Source organism: Rousettus aegyptiacus, unplaced genomic scaffold (genome assembly GCF_014176215.1).
Source record: "Rousettus aegyptiacus isolate mRouAeg1 unplaced genomic scaffold, mRouAeg1.p scaffold_m13_p_14, whole genome shotgun sequence".
NCBI classification, from domain to species: domain Eukaryota; kingdom Metazoa; phylum Chordata; class Mammalia; order Chiroptera; family Pteropodidae; genus Rousettus; species Rousettus aegyptiacus.
The window spans coordinates 46,859,972-46,881,812 of record NW_023416289.1 but is presented as its reverse complement, the minus strand read 5'-3'; the positions used below and the strand labels follow the sequence as shown (position 1 = coordinate 46,881,812).

Sequence of the window (21,841 nt, the reverse complement as noted above, 5' to 3'; positions counted from 1 at the left end):
GCTCTGCCCTTCTGTCTGTGCCCCATCGAGCCTTGGGGCCTTGACACTTGCTGTCCCCTCAGCTGGCAGGCTTTTCTCAGCAGCTCCGCACACACCCTTTCTCATCCTTTAGGGAGACTCTGTAGTGCGCCTTCTGCCAGTAACCCCCCCCCCACACACACACACAGCATGTCACACCTGTATTTTCTCCAGTGCTTTACCATTTCCTTATTTTATGTGTTCACTTATTTTTAATCATTCCCCCCTCACACACACACACTCTCCCCACTTCCAGAATGTAAGCAAGGCCAGGGCAGGGTTTCTGGGGCCTGAGTCACCTGGAACATCCCTTCTCCAGCCAGGAAACTTCTGCAGCCACCCACCCCCAGCCTCCGCTTGGATTCTGGGGATTCCATTTCCACTTGACAAGGGGGTCGCATTGGGGACACAGACATCTCCCCTTGGCAGGACATGGCTTCGTGGACAGGTGTCCCTTCCGTACCTGTGCTTCTGATCAGGTCTGCAAATGAGAGGCTTTCCTTGGACCCATACTGCTTTCTAAAATCATGGTTTCGATTAGTGACAAGTTCAAATCCAGCTATTTCACCCTGAAATCTGAAGCCCTGGACTCTCCTGGGGGTGGGGGGTGGGGCAGTCAGTAGATCTGGCCACAGAGACCTGGCCCCTGCTGGGAGGCGGAGGGAAAGGAGTGGGAGTGGAGTTAGCTGCTGCCTGGCGCCCCCTGCAGGCGGGGCGGCTGCACTCGCTGTGTTACGCACCGGGCCAGAGCAGTCCCGAATTTGCATCCGCCACACTAGAGTCTGTTAAGGTCGGGAGGGGTTGACCAAGGACAGGGACCGGGGACCTGCGGTTAGGAATCTTGAGCGGGTGATCTTGCTGCGAACCTCAGTTTCCCCAAGTGCGGAGAACAGGGCCTCGGGGGCCTCGGCAGCCCTGCGGTGGAGAGAAGCCTGGGGGGTTTCTTCAGCGTCTCAGCCCCTTTCGTCCTCTATCTGCGGGGTGCTGAGGCTATGGGAGGGTCGCTGTCGCTCTGGGCTCACAGTGGCCCTGTGGCTTCTGATGGCAGCAGTTCGTTTCCTGGGGCCGCCTCCCTCCAGGGCCCTCCGTGTGTCACGTGTGCCCGAGGGCAGGCAGCCACTGTGGCCCTGGCGGAGGCTGACAAGACGCAGGTCGCATGGAAGCCTGGGGCGGGGGGCGGGGCGGAGGTGAGAGGGATCCCGCGTGTCTCACTGGGCCGGTGGGTCGCCACGCCTGCAAGCCACACGTTTGTCATCATCTGTCCTGTGGTTTGAGTGTCCACGGTCTTTTCTCTCGAGCCCTAGACTGTGGGAGAAGCAGATGCTGGCGTTCCTCTGCCTGTGGCAAGTCCCTTCCCCTCTCTGGGTCTCCCACAAATGCAGGGATCCAACCAGCTCCTGCACCCTCTGCTATGGGCTGAACTGTGTCCCCCTCCCCATTCATATACTGAAGCTCTAACTCGTAGGACCTCAGAATGTGACTGTGTTTGCAGATAGACCTTGGAAGAGATAATTAAGGTAAAATGACGTCACTAGGGAGGGCCCTGATCCAGTAGGACTGGAGTCTTTGTAAGAAGGGGAGATGAGGACACAGGCACACACAGAGGGAGGACCACGTGAGGACACGGGGAGAAGACGGCTGCCTACAAGCCAGGGAGAGAGGTCTCAGGAGCAACTAGCCCTGCCGACCACACCTTGATCTCAAGACTGTCAGCCTCCAGAATCGTGAAAAAATACATTCCTGCTGTTTAAGCCGCCAGTCTGTAGTGCATTGTGACAGCATCCTGAACAGACTGCCAGAGCCCCTTCCTGGCACTTACCGCCCTCTCCTGGCAGGACAGGGGCTGCTGGTGGCTGGGTAGGCTCTGTAGGGCAGGGGCTGGGGCTGGGGCTGGACGGGGCGCTCAGCCTGAAGAGCCGGGCAGAGGTCATCTGGCCGGGCCCTGGCCCTCTGTGCCACAAGATGGGGAGCTTGCTCGCAGCACATGGACACTGTTCCCTGGGGGTTTGGGTTGGAGGGTCCTGGGGGGCCCGGGAGTCTCTGTTTCTCATGAGTGCCCCCTGGTGGCGTCTGCCGTGCAGCGCGTGTGTGCGGCCCGGGCTCTGACCTTCAACTTAGACTGCTGGACCCACTCCGGTATCCCTGAAGGTTTTTTGCTCCTCCAGCTGCTCTTGTCTCTTGATCAGGGCCTCTTCGTCCTTGCGGATTTGCCTCTTCTTCCACCATTTAAGCACCTTCCTTCTAAGGTAACGAGCCTGTGCTCAGCCCCATGCTCAGAAGGGGCCCTGTGCTGGAGCCCAGAAGACCAAGTCTCCTCCCACTCGTGGGCTGTGACCAGCCCTCCCTTCCGGCAGTGGAACAGGGGCACAAATACCTACTCCCATGGCATGGACCCTGTTCCCAGCCTCTTCCCTGGCTCGCCATGGTCCCACAGCTCCCCAGTGCTCTAGGACGAAGCCCCAGCCCTCCAGCCCTGTGGCCCGTCATGACTGTGCCTTTCCTCTGCTTCTCTCCCAACCCTCTGACATCTCCATAAGTATACAATTTTTATTTCTGGACTATATATATACCTTGCTTCTTTCTCTTAATATTTCTGGCATATTTGTGCACAGCAGCACACAGAGAACTTGTCTGTCTTTACAGCTGGGCAACGTTCTGTCATGCAGGACTACTACTGATTACATGGCCAGTCCGCCTTCTCTCTGCCCTGGCAATCCCAGGCCTGCGGCCTGGTCCCCTTGCTTTGCCCAGTCTAGCTCTTCCGGCGCTATTTTAAACCGCGCCTGGGATTTTGTTTGTATTTGGCTCTGGTGAAGCCAACAGATCAGAAGACAACTGCCGTTGAAAAGGTAGCTTGTCACTCAAAGTTCCTGGAAGACAGGGCAGCCACGCCACACAGGGCCACGTGGGGAAACACCAGGGTCGGTCAGGGGGTGGAAGGGATGAAGAGGAAGCATAGATGGGAGCTTTTCTCGTGGTTTCAATGGGAATGGACAGGGCAGACTCAGGGTTGCCGCCTCAAAAAACTCGTCCAACTGGACATGGCCCTTGGTCCAGAATGGGCTTGTGACTCAAGCAAGGACAATCAGAGTTACCTCTGTGATTGGTACATCACCAAGAGCAAGACAAGTTTTCTTTCAGCTAAAGTTGCTAAGATGGGGGAGTCTGTGAACTTGGGGCTGCAGGCCATCAGGCCCGCTGGGTGGAGAGAACCTCCAGAGGTTCTCTTGAGGATCAGGGCCTCAACATGAAAGAGGCAAAGCTGAGGATGCGGACAGAATAAAAATCATTCATGTGCCTGGATCCAGTCATAGACACTACGTTATAGGCTGAACTGTGCCCTTTCCCTAAAATTCTCGTGTTGAAGTTCCAATACCTAGTACCTCTGAATGTGACAACATTTGGAGAGAAGGCCTTTGAAGAGGTAATTAAGGTTAAATGAGGTCATATGGGTGGGCCTAACCCATGTGACTGTACGGTTGACCCTTAAGCAATGCAGGTTTGTATTGCGTGGGTCAATCAAAAATCCGGTACAAGTGGACCCACACAGTTCAAACCCGCATAGTTCAGGGGTTGACTGTACTTGCTGATGGGGCCCTTCGAAGAGGTGATTAAGTTAAACAGAAGCTGTTAATCCAATATGACTGATGTCCTTGTAAGAAGAGAGACACCAGAGTCATGTGTCACAGAGGAATCACTGTGTGAAGGGGACCTTGGACTTCCAGCCTCCAGAACTGTGAGAAGATAAATCTGTTGTTTGAGTCTGAGACTTAACACTTGGTCGATATATTCCTGTGGCAGATTAAAGATGGCCACGAAGTTTTGGCACTCCTCTTGTGGAGAGGTAGGGCCTTTCTTCTCTTCTTAAACCTCAGCTAGCCTGTGACTTGCTCTAACAGAAAATGGTGGAAAGAATGCTCTGTCGATTCCTTGCCAAGCCTTAAAGAGGACTGGCCACTTCTGCATCACAGAAATGAAAGGCTACAGGGAAAGAGAGAAGGACCCAGCTGAGCCCAGCAGGTGGTTGTCCCCATCAAAATGTCGGGTATGTGAGCAAAGGCACTAGGACTCTCCATCTCAGCCTAGCTGCGAGCCGAATACTATCAAGTGACATCAATGGATGCCACAGGAAGCAGAGGAATCATCCAGCTGGACCTGACCCAAAACCTTCAGCCATGAAACTGTGAGATATACTAAAATGATCATTGCTTAAAGTCACTAAGTTTAGGGAGTAGTGACAAAGCAACAGGTAACCAAAACCGTTCTCTTTTTTTTTGATCTTGTGGAGTTCAGCTCTTGCTGCCACAATTGAGAGTCCTGACTAATGCAACTTGTCTTCCTTAACTACCAAAGGTCCATTATCCCCTCAAACTTCTCCACCTCTGAAAATTTAAATCCCAATACTTCATGATCTGTCTAGTTCTTCTATTCTACCCAGCTTTCTGGTGCTCTCATTCCAATACTGTGTTCCTGTTCTTTGATCTTGCAGGTGGAAGCTTCAGTTCCAAGACATCGCACTCTCTAGTAACTATCTCGGTATCTTTTCCTTCCTTCCCCACCCCACTGCGTACAAATGGCTATCCACCTAAAGTGCTCTCTCTCCCTCCAGCCTCCATGCCTCCTTCATCTCCCACATCATCGCCCTTTCATGGCACTCTGTACAGATCCCAACCTAAATCGATGTTGTTACCTACTCTTTCTCTTCCAATGACCACTTCTAGAAGGAGGCATTGCACACAAATGACATTTGGGGCCATTAACAGTCACCACTGGACCCTCGCTGCTGCTTACCAATTGCTTTTCTTGTCCTTGTCCAGACCCCGTTCATTCTTCTCAGTGGCCATTCCAGCCACCCACAGCACCATCATCACTCTCTTTTTAAATTCCCTACCCCTCATCCCTGCTCCTACACAATCCCTTTTAGCAGGTGGCCTTGCCATACTCCTTCACTGTGAAAAGGAGACACTTGGCAGGAGGGCCTCATCCCACCCCCCTGAATCATAAATGCCACTTCAAGATGAACAAGAGAAACACAGAACATCTGCCATTGGCTTTTGAGAATAAAGATAACTGGTTGCTTTAGAAAGTGCCATTTTGGTGGCATGGTGCTGGAGAGCAGACTGCAGTAGATTGAAGAATGTAAAAGTGATGAGAATCAGGAAGTGGGTGTAAGCTATTCTCTCAAAATAAAATATTGGATGGTACATAGAGGGAGTTTATGGGACTCAGGCGGGAGAGATTTGGGCATTTTTATATCCTTCTGAGAAAGACCCAGTAAAGAAAGAATGATTGAAAATTTAAGAGACAGAAGGGATGATTCCTGGAGTGTGGAGGAGATGTATTCCCAAGCACAGGAGGTGGGGCTAACCTCAGACAAGAAAAGGGACACCTCTTTCTTTGAAAAAGGCAAGGAGTGAATCATTAGCACCAATGGTGATAACTTCGTAGGTGTTGGGAGTTGCTTTTTTCCTGTGAGGTAAGTAAACCTTATTGCTTAGAGTGAGAGGGGGAGGACATGAGAGAGCTGTGGGAAGGAGAGAAACATTTATAATACTGACAGAGTATCATGTCAGGGAAGGCTGACCAGGGATAAGTTGAAGAGTTTCTAGACAGTACCGGTACTCCACCCCTACCAAAGGATGGAGATACTGAAGGGGTTGGGTTCCTGTTGTATCTTTCTTATACAGACCTCTAACCTAGCACTTGTTTACTTGTCTATATCCCTGGAAAATATAGGACTACAGGGTAAGAGAAAAAAGGATTGAAAGAAAGTTTTACAAGTTGTTAGTGAGAACCTCACAGTGAAAGAGAAGGGTGGAGGTAATATCTGAAGAAACAATGGTGAATTTCTCAGAATTGGTAAAAGACTAAAACACCAATTAAAGAGGCCAAAAATTATATAAATAACAGCAAATAAAAAAATATATCCATGCTTAGTCACATCAGAGTGAAAGCATTAGTGCCAATACCCCAGAACTAGACGGTTACGGGTGCCCTGCAAAGACACCCAACCCAAGTACCAGGGGAGGTTTCCTGGAGCACATGATGAAAGAGCTGTGAGCAGGAGTCCCACATGATGAGTTAACATGAGCCAGATAAGAGAAGGGACAGGGATGGGAGATTAAGTGTAGAGAAAGGAACCAAGCAGAAGTAACAGTACAGCTAGAGAAAATTTAAACAACATGATTAATGAACTTGATTTAAAGGCTACATATATGTGGAACACTGAATTCAACAGGTGTAGAATACACACTATTTTCAAGCCCACACAGAATATTTATAAAAACTAAACAAGTCTACAGCCATGCCACCATGAACAAGCCCGATCCCGTCTGGTCTCAGAAGCTAAGCAGGGTCGGGCTTGGTTAGTACTTGGATGGGAGATCATCTAGGAAGACCAGGTGCTGTAGTCGTAAACAATTTAAAAAGTAAAAAAATAAGGGATTGTAAGCTGACAAGGTCCTTGCGATCTGTGAGGTCAACCAAGGGTTGCCTCACCTAAAAAAAAATACTAAACAAAAATTATACCACAAAGAAGATATGAAATTGAAATTATACGTAGTATATTCTCTGAACTTACTGGATTTAAGCTAGAAATTAAAAAAATGTTATTAGAAAATATGGATGCATTTAAAAAAGCCTGTGGATCAAAAAATCAATGAAAATTAGAAACATTTTAACTAAATAACAATATTTTATATTAAAATTTTGTGAAATGCAGCTAAAGTTATGCTTAGAGGGAAATTTATAGCCTTAAAAATCAAATATTGGAAAAGAAGAATAGCTGCAATTTAATGATATAAGAGAGTAGAAAAAGCAGAATAAAATGGAAGAATTTTAAGGAAAGACAGAAAGAACATAAATAAATGTAGTAGGCTTTGAGAAAAGCATGCTAAAGAACTTTAACTTGATACTCACGCAAAGAGGACAAGGAAGAAGAAGAAGAGTGATGATGCAGCGAATCCATACACAATGCCCTGGACCAGACCTTTCACGAACATTCTGGAAATTGAACTCTTATCTGAAATCAGAGGCAGTGAGAGTGTTTTTTCTCCTAAGGCTGCAAAGTCTGAGCTACTACCCTTTCCTTTGTACCTGTGCTCATCCCCATCTTGGTCCCTAGGTGTTGTTCTAGCCCAGTCACGAGACCCCCTGTATATTACCTGGTATAAGGAAGAAGCTTGAGGCGTGGATTCCATATCGGTTCTTCCCCTCACAGCGGAGGCTCATGACTATTTCTGGCTTCCCCAAGAGACTGATGGTGCTATTGTTCCAGGGGACCTTTACGGAGGAAGTCACCTGGAGGATGTTATCCATGTTGTTCGCATTCACAGGAATGCCTTTCATAAACCACCGCACAGTGGGAGTGGGAATTCCATAGAAGGAACAGTTGCACCGTAGAATTTTCCCAAAGGAACAAGAGGAATAGAACAGAACGGGAGGTGCTGTGGAGAGGGAGGGTTAGGAGTCAGCAAGGCATCCTGACTTTGGTTCCACACTTCCTCCAGGACCCAGCCTTCTCTTTGTTCATGAGTCACAAGGAGCTTCAAAAAGACTTTCTGAAAGCTCAGAGGAGCTGGGATTCAGAGCAGTTCCCCTTTCCTCTCTCTCCTGATCTGTCTCAGACTCAGGATCAGCTGACCCTTCAGCCCTAGAAGCCAGGTAACATGTGGCTGCTCCAAAGATGACCTCCCACCTTCCTACAAGGACTCAAATCTTTCTCTTGGGCTTATCATTTCTCCCAGACCCCAGATCTCCCCTTGCTCACCAGCACTCACAGATCACAAGGAAGCTGTTGTTACTTCTGGTCAAGCTAGGTAGGGAGTTCAAACGGCATTGGAGGGTGGTGTCACGGTCCTCAGGCTTTGGGGTGAAGTGCAGCACCGAGGAAGAGGAGGAGTTGCTGGAGCCGTCTGTGTTGAAGGACATGGTAGGCCCTTTCCAGGACAGGAAGAGGACTTTGGTTTCCATGCAGGGACCTCTGATGGTACAGGTCAAAGTCACAGGCTTCCCAGCCACAAGGCTCTCTCGGATGTAGAGCTCTGGTTTCTGGGTCAGACCTGAAGGAGGAAGATGGATTGGATCCAAATTTGGGGACAAGGAACCCTCATGGACACTTCACTGATGGACCGTGTTTCCAGGTTATGAAGTGCATCCCCACTCATCTCATTTGGTACCCCTCCTCTACTCATCCAACCACATGGACTCTGGATTGCTATTGCTGAATGGCTCTTCATAAGTATATTTCCCTTCTCTGAATGGAAGCGGCATACTCCATTATTTAGGTGAGCCAACTGAAGAGATCTGAAGATGGCAGAACCTGAACGAACCTGAAGCCTGGTGCGTGACTTTTCTAAGGACGTATGCAACCTTTGATCCCTTTTCTGTCCCCCAGACTACACTTCCTAGGGCCAGCTCTTATTCTGCCTCCTCCCTCCCAATCCAACTCTCCCCATTGGCCCCATTCCTTCCCAGCTGATCTGGGATCATTTACGCATCCATCTCTTCCTGGCTTGATGTTGCTGCTAGGCACATCATTGCCTCTCTTTTTGCCATTTCTAGGCAGAAAAATAAAGTTATCAATCGTACCCATCTCTTTGTATTATTGTTGCAAAAATGGAATCACTAAGTTCTGTAAAGCCCAGTACCCAGTATGGTAAAACTACACAATTATCAGAATCCCTTCTGGAGTTCCTTCTTTCCAAACTCCCCACTGCATGAGATTGAATGTCACCTGACATGGAGAGTGTGATATTCTTCAGTAAAGCACTCTTTTGTTTTCCTGGTTCTGCATAGGATAAGTATGTCATGTTGTCCTTTTTGAGTACATTGTGGATCAGCAGGGTGCAGTCTTGTTCTTCAAGATTCCAAATAATGTGGAATCTTCCATCTGTGTTGTTATCTCTGGTAACACTGGGTTGGTTTATAGCTATAGGGAAGCTGATATTTTTATTGAGCCAGTAGCCTATGATCATTGAATTACTTGGAGAGTCTTTGGAAAATTCTAATTTGCAGGGGACTGCAGTGCACAGGCCCTCTTCCACAGGTATCTTCGTGACTTCCATCAAAACATGAGAAAGCAACCCTGTGGGAGAGGATTCAAGATGAGAACCAGACTCACCTCGTGTCTCCCAGTATCCCAATGGTGCATTAAAGGATCAACCTTACTCTAAAAAGGTCTGGCCATTTTCCAGCTCCTGGTAGGGAACTTCTAAGCCCTTGGAATGTCCTGCCTGATAAGAGTGTTTTTGGTTTACCTGCGATGGGGCCACACAGTATCAGCTTGACCCCTGGAAGGGCTGTAGACTAAGGTCAGCCATGGGGGTGGCCAGTCATGCCTACAGGACCAGATTCCCAATAAAAACCCTGGACACCAAGGCTTGGAGAGTTTCCCAGACTGGTAATATTGTGAGTGTTGCCACACATTGTTGCTGGGAGGAGCAGGCACTGTCCACACAACTCCTCTGGGAGACACAACTGGAAGCTTGGGCTTGGTCTCTCCTAGACCCTGCCTTATTGTCTCTTCCCTCTGCTGATTTTAATCTCTGCTGAGTTCTGTGAGTCTTTTTTGTGGAACATGAGGGTGGTCTTGGGGACTCCTAAACTGCACCAACTGAATCCAGTCTGCTGAGCTTTTTGTTGTCTTTGTTGTTGGTAGTAACTGCATCTGGTGGTATTGGCCATGTTACCTCATCTCTGAATCTCAGTTTCTCAATCTGAAGAGTACAATAATACCAAAGCCGCAGTGGTGAGAATCAAAGAGATTAACTCCACAGCGCATGGTACCCTGCGATAATAGTTGCAGGTTGCAACTTAGCTGTTGGCGCTTACTGAACAATTACTCCTTCCTCTTCCTTCTCCATTTCCTAGATGACAACTCTCCCAAGTACGAAACAAACATACTGGTGAACTTCATGGTTCCTGAGACCACTTCTAGTAATATACCACCTGTGTAAGTGTTTACAGATTTCCAAACACCTTCACAGAAATCAGCTTAAGCCATTCTCATAATGGTTTTATTACTAGTCTACTAGATAGATGGGGAAACTGAGGTTCAGAGAGATTAAGAGTCCTGTCTCATGTTACAGAGAAAGGAGTGACAGCATCTGGCCTGGACCTCAGCTTTCCACACGTAAAGTCTGGTACTCCAAGATATCTCATCTGTGGATCTTGACACACTTGGTTCTGGGCTGCCTGCTGTTTATGTTTTCTAAGATGTTACTTAACAACATCGCCCACACAAGATATTGAGGGAGCAGATGTAGATACATTTATCATTTAAGTTCTAGAGCGGCAAGGGTGTAGCACTAAATTGGAACTAGGAGCCCCTAGCAGAATTTCAAGTGGCTTTGGGCAAGGTGCTTAATCTCCCAAAGCCTGCTTTCTCTTCTGTGAAATTTGAAGAATATTCCTAAGGTGGCTGTTGGGTAGATGAAATGGGATGCATGGTGGGTCACAACGCCAGTCACAGAATGTACGCCCGGAACTTGTTTATTACGTATTATTTATCAAGTATCTAATTCTTTAGGTCCTCACCATTTTACCTTACCGCAGGCCTTGCCTATCTTCCGCCCCTACTCACACCCCCCACAGCCCATTCTTGGCTTCCTCAGGTACCTTCCACCCTGCCCTCCCATTCCACTTACCCAACCATAACACTGGTAGTACCATTGGCACCAATAGGACGTCAAGGACAGGAAAGGGCCAGGACCTATGCTGCTGCCAACTCTGACCTCAGATCTGTACGTCCTAGAGGGAAGGATCTGGAATGAATAAGGACAGGGGCGGCAGTAAGAGACATGGATGGGGATAGAAATAAACTCACTGCTAACTGGGGGCTATTGTCTCTTCCATTGCCCTTAAAGTTTGTTATCTTCTGAAGTAGGAGTTTCGGGAACAGAGGAGCATCCCCATGACTCTCCATGGAGCCCTGACATCATGTCTGCTTCTTTCTCTCTCCTATAGTCTTCGCTCAGCCTCTTCCTCCTTTAAAGGGCCTTAAATGCCAGACTGAGGAGGTTGAGCTCTCTTCCGCATCAATGGAAAGTCAGAGGAATCATGGGAAGGTATGAAACCAAGGGAAGCAGTTTAGGCATTACACGGGTCCTTCTGAGTCTGCACTGAGGAGGAAGCAAGAGTTCAGAAGATGACATGGTCTCAGATGGCACAGTGGATGGAGAACAGGGGATAGATCTAAGAGATATTTGAGCAATAAGACATTTCTATGACAGGATAAATTCTAAATTCCCTTGTCTTATATTCAAAGCTTTTCCTGATTTTGCCCACACTTGCCCTATTTCCACCACTTCCTTCCCTATACCCCTACAATTATTTGCACGCAACAGAGAAAAAGGTACTCTTCTCACACATACTCCATATATTCCTACCTCTGCATGTTTACTTGGGCCACTCCCCTTTTCGTGGCATCCTTCTGCCTCTCTCCTCTGCCCACATTTGAATCCTATCACTCTACCCAAGTCCAGGTCAAACGGAACTTCCCTCTGGTAAAAGTTAGATAGCCTCCTTCCTTGGACTCCCTTCAGCACTCCTATCTGTCTATACCTTTTATGACAATATCTCAGACTGACCCCGAGAGTTGCCTACATGATATACACCCTCCTGTGTCTCATTATTTCAAATTTGTTCAGGTAATCAAGTCCCTAGTTTTTGAAAAAGCAACCCTCTATTTCCCTGCCTTTCTATATTTAGAGGTGGCCATGTGACAGTCCTGGTCACTGAGCCAAGTACAAGATAAATGCTATTAAATTGTTATCAGCAAATAAAAGCCTACTCAGCCTTTATGCCATTTTTTTTTCTTTCGTCATCACAATTGAGCTCTGAAGGTCTCCCCAACTACCCCCTTCCCTGGCCAGCTTTGGTATATAATGCTAGCTAATAAAATTCCCCAGCCCAATCTAAACAAATTTTTATAATAAACAACTCTCAGAAAGTATTGAAGATGTTCTCTTCCCCTGCAGCTATAAATCAGAATATATTGTTCTGTGTTTTAAAAGCGCTCAAGGAACTGATTTAATATTGTGCAAAACTGAGAATGTTTATAAGAATATAATTTATCTTCTCCTCTGCAATGGTTTTTATGAATATTCATGCTGACTTGTTCCATTGTTAATATAAATTCTCCCTAAAACAAACAAATAAACAAACAAACAAAAAACAGCTTAAATAACATGGCCTTAAGAGACTCCAAAGATATTAGAAATACACATCTTATGAGAATGGTATTCAAATAAAATGGAATTGCGACCGATTGTATTATTTGATAATTTCTTGCGCTAGTAACAATAACATTGTAAGTGACAGCTCTGTTTTACTAAATTGTAAGCCTATCTGTGGGACTGCACCCTTCTCTTTCCCCACGTGTATGATTTGGGGACCTTGGACTCCGCGGGACTTATCATTAGGAAAATATTTTGAGACTTGTCTATTTAAAATACCAAACGGATGAGGCTATGTGCGGGGAATTCTACTTTTCTGATACTGGCACCACTACTTTCTCCTTGTTACCGTCTTCTCCTTCTTCCGCTCCCCTGGAATGCAGATGTCACTGGAAGTGGAGCAGCCATCTGGCAAACATGGGATAACCACGCCCTCTGTCTCGCTGTGATTTCCCTCCTGTGTAACGCGAGAGGGTTTTATTGCCTGGGATGTGACGATCCTTCAGACTTCACGATTCTGCGCTCTTCCCTTCTCCAGGCTGCGCCCCGTTTATGAACTACTCCACGGCAACCTCTTCCCCCTCCCTCTAACTGCTCATTTCCCTTCCCCGAGTCGCCTCCTCCTTTGGGGTTCAGGTTCCAAGAGTTCCAGCTTGGACCTTTCTCGACACACGTCTCCATCTGGCTATTTCCTTGAAAACAACGTCGCCGTGGACTTTTGCCAAGTGCGGCAAGGGGTTGACTGTCTGACTTACGTGTTCTGAGCACCAACTGGCGAACTCACTTTCCCGAGGACGAACTGCTGCGCTGATGCCATGCCCCACCATGGGCGGGATGACTCGATGACACGCAGAAAAACTGCACGCGACTATCAACGGACTCAGCAAGCAGAGACAGAGGCTGAGGAAGGCTAACCGATCAGCTGTCTTACAACCAGTTCCTTAGGCCAAAGAACCCCCGAGCTTCACCCACGCCCCAACAGCCGGAGGTCACGCGCATAAACCCGCTCTGGAGAACGCTCACCAGCGCACCACTGGGCACGCGCGGGTCCGTCCAGAGGCAGTCAGGACCCGATGATGTCCTTGGGAGGGGCTGGGGCGGGGTGGGGCTGCGGAGATCCCCGTGGACCTCCTGTGCCTGAGCTACTCCGGAACAACAGCCACCACTGGGCACCCTAGGCTCTAACAGGGATGCCCACCCCTCCCCCCCACAAGCCCTCCGGAGAATAGTCTGTCTTGAGCAGGTGGTTCTAGAGCTTGCAAGCTAATCAGCCATTAAACAACACTACTTTCTCAACCCAGTACTTGTGAGAAAGCAGGGGATGGCCGTTTGGAAGCCATTGATCGAGGAACGAAATGCCAACTGCGCGAGCCTCAGGGCCTATCATCAGAAGGCACCTCCGTATCCCTTGTTTCCTGTCCTGCGACCAAGGCCCCTATCGGGAACAAAACAAGACACACGAGGAAGACCCAGTTCTCCATTTTCATGACAACCCATTCCTGACCTATTCCTAATCCAGTCCCATCCTTTTTCTCACTCTCATCTCCTTTCCCAAACCTACCACCCTCTCTCTCCCCATCCTTGTCAACTTCTCCCTAGTAGAGAATTTGTTTCTTCCATGGAAGCAAACCCCGGACCTATTAGAGACACTTACTTCTATCTCCAACTCAAAACCTCTGTGCACAAGATTCTGGTGAATAGGAGCCCACACTTTCCAAGATTACAAAGCACATGAAGAAATTACCCTCCACGAGTGAAGATAAAAGTTCAACTTCTCCCCAGAACCCCTGGGGCCCTGAAAGGTCTGTCCCCTTGGGAGCCCACTCCTTAGTCTGCGCCACTCACCCTGTCTCTCTGGGCTCTTGAACTCACCAAACCTCTCCATCTCTGAGACTAGAATCTGCTGTTCCCTGGCTGGCTCCTCAAAATTCGTTAGGTCTCAGCACAAATGTCCTTTTCTCAAAAAGGATTTCTGTCTTTCTAGTCCAAACCAGGTTCCTCCCCTGGTCCCTTATACTTTATCACAGTATTACGTCCTTTTTCTTCCTGGCACTTGACATTTTAAGCGATAATTTTGTTTATTTCTTCCTTGTCGGTGTACCTGTGTAGACCACGAGCTCCACAGAGGCAGTGGCAGTACCTGGCCTGTCTGCTCCATTATCCAGCACAAGGTAGATGTTCATCTTTCTGTGAAATGTGTGGATCTGAATGCATAAACATCTACTCTGAGTACAAGATCACCTATCACCATATTGAATGGAGAACCACTGGATTTACCCACAAATAATGCCCCAGGGAAGAGACGATTCTTTTTCCGAGTACTGAAAAATCACCATATCTGGCTCCAGAAGGGAGGCTATCATCCATTCTGAGGGAAATAATACACAACCATGGTCCAGTCTCATGCCAGAATCCCATTCTCATTCCTTGTATGCCTACTTTTCAGCCTGGCCAAGAAATATTCCAATAACCTCCTAACTATGCTCTTTGCCTCCAGCCTTACCTCTTCTAAATACATCTTACAATAACTATTCCTAGAATGATCTTTCACTATGTATCTGGTCATTCCAGTTCTTTGCCTCAAATCTTCCAGCAGTTTATAATCCACCCATCCAACCATCCATCCATCCATCCATCCATCCATCCATCCATCCAATTAATCAACAAACATTTTTGAGAGCTTATTATATTTTAGGCACCATTCTAAGTGCTGGTGATACAGGTAGAAAAAAAAATGCAGACAAGATCCTTGTTCTCATGGAACTTACATTTTAAGGGAGTTGGGATAAGGTCCTACCAGATAAAGCTCCAGTGCCTTATCTTGGCATTCAGGGCTCATCTTTGTGTCTTTTTTCCACCTACATCTCTGGACACCACCTTTCACTCATTCTCCACCCAGGTACACCTCAGGTGAGGATACTAAAGTTCAAAGTGTGTGTGCATGGGGGAGGGGGGAGGCAAATAGTCTTAACTGACACACAAAACCACTAAGCATCGAAGTTGGAATTCAATCCATTGGTGATGCCAGGTCCTGGGCACACAGCAGGGGGTCAAAAGCTACTTATTGGTGGACCTATTTTATAGTCTCAACTTTTTTTCCTTTGTTTGACACTATCCCAGGAGGGGCATATTTCTTCTGGTTAACCCAAACAACAGATCATAGTTTGATTTAAAAGGTTCTAAGATCAAGTCCAAGAGTAACCATATTCAACGGAGAACCAGTATGAAGGGTGGGTTGTGGTGCTTGCGAGGGCTTTGTGAGCTGAGGAGACTCAAGGGCTTTAAGTTTGTTACAGACTCCTGGTTTCTGGAGTCTCTAAGCATTCTGTGAAGTCCTGTAATTCCAGGGATAATGCAGCTCCAAGTGTGACTGTTGCTTTCACAGGGTTTGTCAGCTCCAGTTTATCTTGCTTTTCCTGGAACTTTAGGGTAATGGGTTCTGCAGGGCAGAGCAAAGAAAGAAGGATGTTGTAACAGGCTTAAAGGTGAGGTATCCAAATCTGAAAAGCACAGAATTCTGTCCTTTCCATCGAGCACTGAATGAAGGCAATGGCTTCATCTTTTCTCACAATCTCCTGGTTGGGGTCTGCAACCCTTTCTCCCACTGGTCCTCTCTGTGCATTTCCAGCACCAGTAGCCACCCAACTGTTCCCCAGACTCCCCTGGGAAGTTCTGCCTGCTTCTGCAGGTAGGTTCAATGCCTCCCTCCTCTGGGAAACCAGAACCCCCCACCAGCCCTGTTGCTGTGAGGGTACCTTCCCTATCAGCCTGGCTGCTCTGTGAGGGTAGGATCTGAGATCTCAGCATTTTGCACATGGATATTAGGACATATTCGTGGAATATAACAGGTGCATGGTTTACCCACAAAGGGACATGATCTTTTAGAGTAAGGTATAAGGACAGCACTAGGGCACTTCTGGCCCTAGAGAACTGTCAGTGGTGAATAACGGTGAGACCCAGCAACCTCAGGCACTGTTCCTTCCAAACCCTGCTGAGGATATGGCATGGAGGATAAATTAAAGGGGTAACCTGGGCTGAGCCTGGAATCCCAGCACTTCGGGTTGACATGGGCCTGTGGTACCTACAGACTATGCTGACCCACAGCCTGCCAAACACTCAGAGACCAAGCTCTGCGATTTCTACTCTGGTGCTATAACCACTGTGAGAGGTTCTCTCGACTCTTCTCAGTAGGGACTCGTCGAGTATGTGTGTACGTGTACTACTAATTCTAATCACCCTTTGTTTCTCTTAATTTTCATCCTTCTTTCCCACCCTGGGCTTTAGGCTCATCATCTGTAACAGGGGTCTCCAACCCTGGTACCAGTCCATGGCCCGTTAGGAACTAGGCCACACAGCAGGAGGTGAGCAAGAGAAGCTTCTTCTGTATTTGCAGCTGCTCCCCAGCGCCAGCATCACCGCCTCAGCTCCACCTCAGATCCTCAGGTGTTAGATTCTCATAGGACCACTGGTCCCTGGTGCCACAAAGGTTGGGGACCACTGCTCTATAAGGTGACCTTCAAGCATGTTCTGGCATTCTAGACACCCTAGGATTGAGGATGTCAACTCCCTTAAACAGTGTGTGTGCCTCTCCTTTTGGGGTTTGGTATCTTTATCTTGAGACTATATTCCAGACACAATGAGAACCCACCAATACCTGGCTCTCAGAAGATGGGGTGACTATAGGCTTCTTCAAAGACATCTCAGATTCTTGGCATTCTTTGACTTCAGGGCCCCTTTCCTCTTTGATCGTTGCAATTTCATTCGCCTGCATCATTCTGATATATTTCACTCTAAGGAAATGACCCTTCAGATCAGTTCCAGCTCTCCAACCCCCCAGTACCCCCAAGTGGGCTCTGGCTTGATCAGAACTTCTGCTTTAGAGCCTCAGTGGCATTGCCAGCTTGCTGTGTTATAGAGGGTGAGCCACATGACCCTCTGGGAACTGGTTTCATATTCTGTACGATGGAGACGCCTTGCTTATCAAGCTGTGGGATTCAGATGAAGCCAGCTATGAAAGGGCTTTGCAAACTCTAAAGGATTCTGATGGCCTTTAAGTCCAATTGAAGACTATACTTTGAAAAGAGCTCCCCAGTTAGCCCTGCCACCTGCTCCTCTTCTTTTTTACCCCTGATAAGCCAGTCACTCCCAAGTCCCATGTTCTGACTGCCTCTCATCACTTGCCCTGTCTCAGGCTTGGCGTAGGCCCCAGGCTACCTGGCCCTCCCTCTCTAGTCGGTGTTCTACCCCAAGTTCATGCTTTCCTTCTCAGCTTGGCACAATTCCATGGCTCCTAACTGAGGATTAAGCCCAAGACATCTGGACTGGCCAAAGGCTCCCCTGCCTGACTGCCTCTCTGCCCTGACCTCTGGCAACTCTGCCTTTCTCACTCTATGCTTCTATTTAGTAGGTTTAGCCAAATTTCGAGAGTCTTTATGAACCGACACCAAGGACGTTTTTCACCTTCGCTTTTAGCCATTATTGGTTACTCTCAGTGCTACTGACACTGCACAAAGACACTAGAAATTCCTCAAATGTGTCCCTGGGGTCTGCATATGCTACTTCCCACCAAACAAATTAGTGCTCAGCCCCCAGGTCCACTTCGGACTGTACTCTGGGAACTCTGCTGCCTTCTCCAGGGCTCCCACGTCTTTCTTTGCTTTCTCCCTTATGAAATTTTCTGAAAGCTCCTGTTCCTTGGGCATGTTTGTGGCTCAGTACAGTTCTGATGGCTCTGGACTGTGGTGACGATGTCTGCTGCCTCTTTCCCTTGCCAGACCCTGAGCTCCTCGGGGCAGTGGTCCTGTCTCTGCCCACCCCATACCAGCACCACAGACAGGGCCTGGCAAGTAGCAGGCTCTGAGAGGGGCTTACAGATGAATTTTGACCCCAGTACTTACATGAATGGGATGAGGAAGAGGAAGAGCAGGGTAACTGCAATGGCGCCGTAGAGGAAGCCCTGGAAGAGCCCTCTGATGAATGCCTCCTTATCCCAAGAACCCTTATCTGGAAGTACAGGGCATATGAGAAAAGCTCCCTCCTCCCTTCTGGGGATTGTAGCTGGAGCTCTGCTTCCTCCCCTGGCCCCAGAGACTGTTCCCACCCCGCTCTTCTTCATCCAGTAGTTGGGCCCCCTCCATCCTTACTTGACATCAGCACGATGCTCAGCAAATGGTTTCCATGGTGGTTCTTTCCCTCACAGAGGAGGTGTGTGCCTATTTCTGGCTGCTGGGTCAGGCTGATGGTGCTGTTGATCCAGGGGCCAAGGATGGTGGAAGTCACTTGGTAGCTGTCATCTGGGCTGTCCACACCCACGATATCACCTTCTATCCACCACCGCACGGAGGGTGTGGGGATCCCATTGAAACAGCAGGTGCACCGCAGTATCTTCTCCAAGGAGCAAAAGGAGTCGATCAGCCTGGCAGGTGCTATGTGGAGGAAAGGCCAGGAGGCAAGGTGTTGTGACTTCCCTTCTCTGCTTCCTCCAGGACCCAGCCTCCTCCTTATTACTGATTCACAAGGAGTTCTGAAAAGACGTTCTGGGAGCCCAGAAGAACTAGGCCTCATAGACCACTTCTCTCCTTCATCCTCTCTTCTCATCTGGCCTGAACCTGAACACGTGACCTTCTAAAATGGAATTTTCTGGGGCTCTACACTGCCCATCGTCCCTTTTCTACTCAGCAGGCTAGACTTCCCAGCCTCGGCTCCTACCTTCACTCTTTTTCTCCCATCCCTATTGGCCCCCTTAGGCCCTGCCCCTTCCCAGCTACATCTGTGATCATTGTCTCTCTTCATCACTTACTTCTAGATGCTGTTAGGCAAATCATTTCTCCTCTTTTGCCTCTTTCCTAGTCTGGAAAGTAGGGATATTCGCTGAACCTGTATCATACTATCACTGCTGTGAGGACGCATGTCCCGAGGTTTGCAGTGTTCCTAGCTCAGTGCATGGTAAAGAATTATCCATTCAATAAACAGAATGCCTTTTTAGATCTTCTCCCCAATCCCAAGTGGATTTTGCTTGAGCATTCATCAGAAGTAAAGATTGCTATGACATTTTCTGGGTAAGGACATTTGAAGCTGCCTCACTCTTCACAGACTAGGTCGGATGTGCTATCCACCTGGAGAATATCATGGATTAGTAAGGAGGAATCGGTCCTTTGTATTTTTGCATACTTTTTCATTTGAGTCGGTTGAGGTTACTAGAAGAAAGGGGTAATTTCTCCCTAAACGGTAACCCTGGATCTTGTGACTTTTCCTCTGGGTCACTTGGGAGAATGAGGAATTTGCAGGGGGTGATGGGTGATGCACAGCCTCTCTTCCACTGCTGTCCTCTAGATTATTTTTTTCCATCTGGGAAAGTATGCCAACAGACTGAAAAACTGACTACAGTTGGAGCCCCCAGCATCCTGCCAGTGATATCTGAAACGGCTCCTTGTGCTCTCATATCTTCAGACCACCCTGACTGAGCGCTCACCCTAACCCCCCAAATCCACTCCCTGGCCCAATCCTCTATTTGCCCCAGATACCCCCAATCCTGCCAGAATCTGATCCACAGACATTTGATCTGTATTTGGTTATTTGGTACCCTACACCCCCGTGTTCGCTTTCTTCATTCCCCCAGAGCCCCCAGCTTCCTCAGACACCACCAGCACCGCTTTCCCTTCCACTTACCCAGACCTTGCCGTGGCAGCACCATCTGCAGCAGTAGTTCTCAGGGACAGCAGAGGCCCAGGGCCTTCACTGCAGCTGGTTTCAACATCAGAACCGTGTGTTCTAGAAGGTGCTGAGATAATGAGTAACTGAAAGAGGATGTAGGGGCAGGGAGAGCAGAGAGTATTTTTAGCAAGTCAGAGGCTTCTATCCCTTTGGTCATCCTAAAAGCCTGTCCACTCTGAGAAGCAGAAATTACATAGGATGAGATGCTCAAGAGCATCTAGGGACAGGGTGGCATTCACTGGTTTGCTGTGAAGCCCCGTTGCTAGGTTTCTTTTCTTCTCTCACCCCTAGTCTTTCACTCCTGGTCCAGCCCCCTTGGAGGGACTCTATTACCAGGTCCCTTGGGTTCTCTCTCAAAGCTAATGGGGATCCATGGGAGGGGTGCGTACCACGGAGGGAAAACATCAGGTCTGGGTGTTCAGAATATCCCTTTGGGGTCCATGGGAGAAATGGCCTGGAGGGGAACCAACTGCATGCTAGGTGGCCAGGGAAGACTGGGGTGGTGGTCTGGAATGAATGATGCACTTGAGTTAGTGCATGGGCTGTGAGGATGAACAGGACAGATTTAATGGACCTTTGGGGGAATAAAAATAGATAGTGATTTCTACTGCTGATAGAAAAAGTTCCAAACTTCCTTGCTTTGATGAGGGTCTTCACAATTTTGCCTCACTCTTGCCTTATACCCTGTGCTTTTTCCAATATTTTTAATGCCAGATGGAAATATTACCCTTTCCAAATCTCACCCTAAACACAACTCTTGCAACACTTAGGGATGTCCCCTTCTCACAACCTTTTCTTTTGCAACTCCCTCTGCCCACACTCAGATCCTATTTCCATTTCAAAGCTAAGTTCAATGCCACTTCCTACATGAAGCCTTTCCTGATTGCCCTACCCAGTCAGAAGTGAGTAATCTCTTCCTTTCCAGAATAATCAAATTGTTTGTTCTTTTCCAGGGAAATAATTAAAAAGTTCCTCATAATAGAGTTATTTGTTTCTGTGTAGGTGCCAGACACCAACAGTTACCTATTCCGTTCTTCATTACAAAAAAACTCAACTTTGTTTAGGGTGAAATTTTGCAAGCTAAAGGATGACTTTGTCTAGCTTCCTATGGAGTTAACAGGAGTGGGACATGTGACATCATTTTAGTGGAAGTGAGCTGGGGACTCCTGGGAAAGTTTTTCTTTCCTGATATTGTTCTTTCCTTCTTCCTTGTTACTTTCTCTTTAGCTATTAGAGATAATATTAGTTAAGGGATTGTAGCAGTTATCTCTAGGTTTGAGTAGGAGATGTATCTGGGGAAGGGGGGTACAAAGGAGCAGTGATTTAAATTTTAAGACGGATGGCAGGTATATGCTCTTGTTATACTATTTCTAGAACTTTCCATATGTTTGAAATATTTCATGTTATTTAAATGAAAATGTGATCATTTGTCATTTATGTAAAATTACATGTGTATTACACATAAAGATAAGTTCACATATAATATTTATGTGTTCATACATAAAACATTCATAAATATACACATACCTAAATGAATAAAACAAAGATATGGAAAGAGCCATAATAAACTGGCACCAGTACTTACCCATGGATACAGCGGAGATTATGGCAAAGATGATGTAAGATTTTCAGTTTTTATTCTACACACTTAGATACTGTTTGACATATTAGTTTGCATTAATGTATTACACTGGCGAACCAATTCCTTTTGTAAAGATGGATTAGTACAAGAAAAAAAATTACGTAATTAAGCCATAATAAAAATTAAATCTTTAATGTTTATTTTTTACTGTATGCCTGTCAACTGCACACCCACATCATCTCATTTATTCCTCCTGAGAACCTGGTAGACTGAATACACAAACTGATAATGCCAGACCATATATAACCCTCAAGCTTCCACTAAACGACATAGGTCTCTGATCCTCATTTTG

The 21,841-nt window shown here is 47.4% G+C and overlaps 2 protein-coding genes and 1 pseudogene across 3 annotated transcripts; 1 reads left to right on the top strand and 2 right to left on the bottom strand.

Moving 5' to 3' along the window:
• Positions 1-803: 803 nt before the first annotated feature.
• Positions 804-10,734, bottom strand: LOC118611494 (sialic acid-binding Ig-like lectin 11). The gene is made up of 8 exons (XM_036232710.1): positions 10,665-10,734; positions 8,753-9,103; positions 7,797-8,045; positions 7,182-7,463; positions 6,937-7,039; positions 2,151-2,259; positions 1,838-2,016; positions 804-933 (listed from the first exon to the last, which is right to left on the bottom strand). The coding sequence occupies exons 1-8, from the start codon at positions 10,687-10,689 to the stop codon at positions 804-806; spliced, it is 1,428 nt and encodes a 475-aa protein (XP_036088603.1). The 5' UTR covers positions 10,690-10,734.
• LOC118611637 lies at positions 6,313-6,431 on the top strand (annotated as a pseudogene).
• Positions 10,735-14,853: 4,119 nt separating the features above from the next.
• Positions 14,854-19,975, bottom strand: SIGLECL1 (SIGLEC family like 1). Of its 2 annotated transcripts, XM_016125767.2 has the most exons (5): positions 19,863-19,975; positions 18,338-18,619; positions 18,092-18,197; positions 16,849-16,984; positions 14,854-15,633 (listed from the first exon to the last, which is right to left on the bottom strand). In XM_016125767.2, the coding sequence occupies exons 1-5, from the start codon at positions 19,885-19,887 to the stop codon at positions 15,619-15,621; spliced, it is 564 nt and encodes a 187-aa protein (XP_015981253.2). In that variant the 5' UTR covers positions 19,888-19,975; the 3' UTR covers positions 14,854-15,618. The 2 variants fall into 2 exon arrangements, with proteins under 2 accessions (XP_015981253.2, XP_015981252.2); XM_016125766.2 differs by lacking the exon at positions 14,854-15,633 and having other exon boundaries at positions 16,616-16,984.
• Between the last annotated feature and the right edge of the window lie 1,866 nt (positions 19,976-21,841).

Excerpts from the sequence above, each read along its gene's own strand:
- LOC118611494 (XM_036232710.1), bottom strand. The coding sequence starts at position 10,689 with ATGGTACTACCAGTGTTATGGTTGG. Across the intron at positions 8,046-8,752 it reads TATCACACTCTCCATGTCAG|AGAGCCTTGTGGCTGGGAAG; the intron begins GTGACATTCAAT and ends TCTACATCCGAG. Across the intron at positions 2,260-6,936 it reads TTCTTCCTTGTCCTCTTTGC|AAGGAAGGTGCTTAAATGGT; the intron begins GTGAGTATCAAG and ends TCGTTACCTTAG.
- SIGLECL1 (XM_016125766.2), bottom strand. The coding sequence starts at position 19,887 with ATGGTGCTGCCACGGCAAGGTCTGG. Across the intron at positions 18,620-19,862 it reads GCTGCCACGGCAAGGTCTGG|CACCTGCCAGGCTGATCGAC; the intron begins GTAAGTGGAAGG and ends TCCTCCACATAG. Across the intron at positions 18,198-18,337 it reads GAGCATCGTGCTGATGTCAA|ATAAGGGTTCTTGGGATAAG; the intron begins GTAAGGATGGAG and ends CTGTACTTCCAG.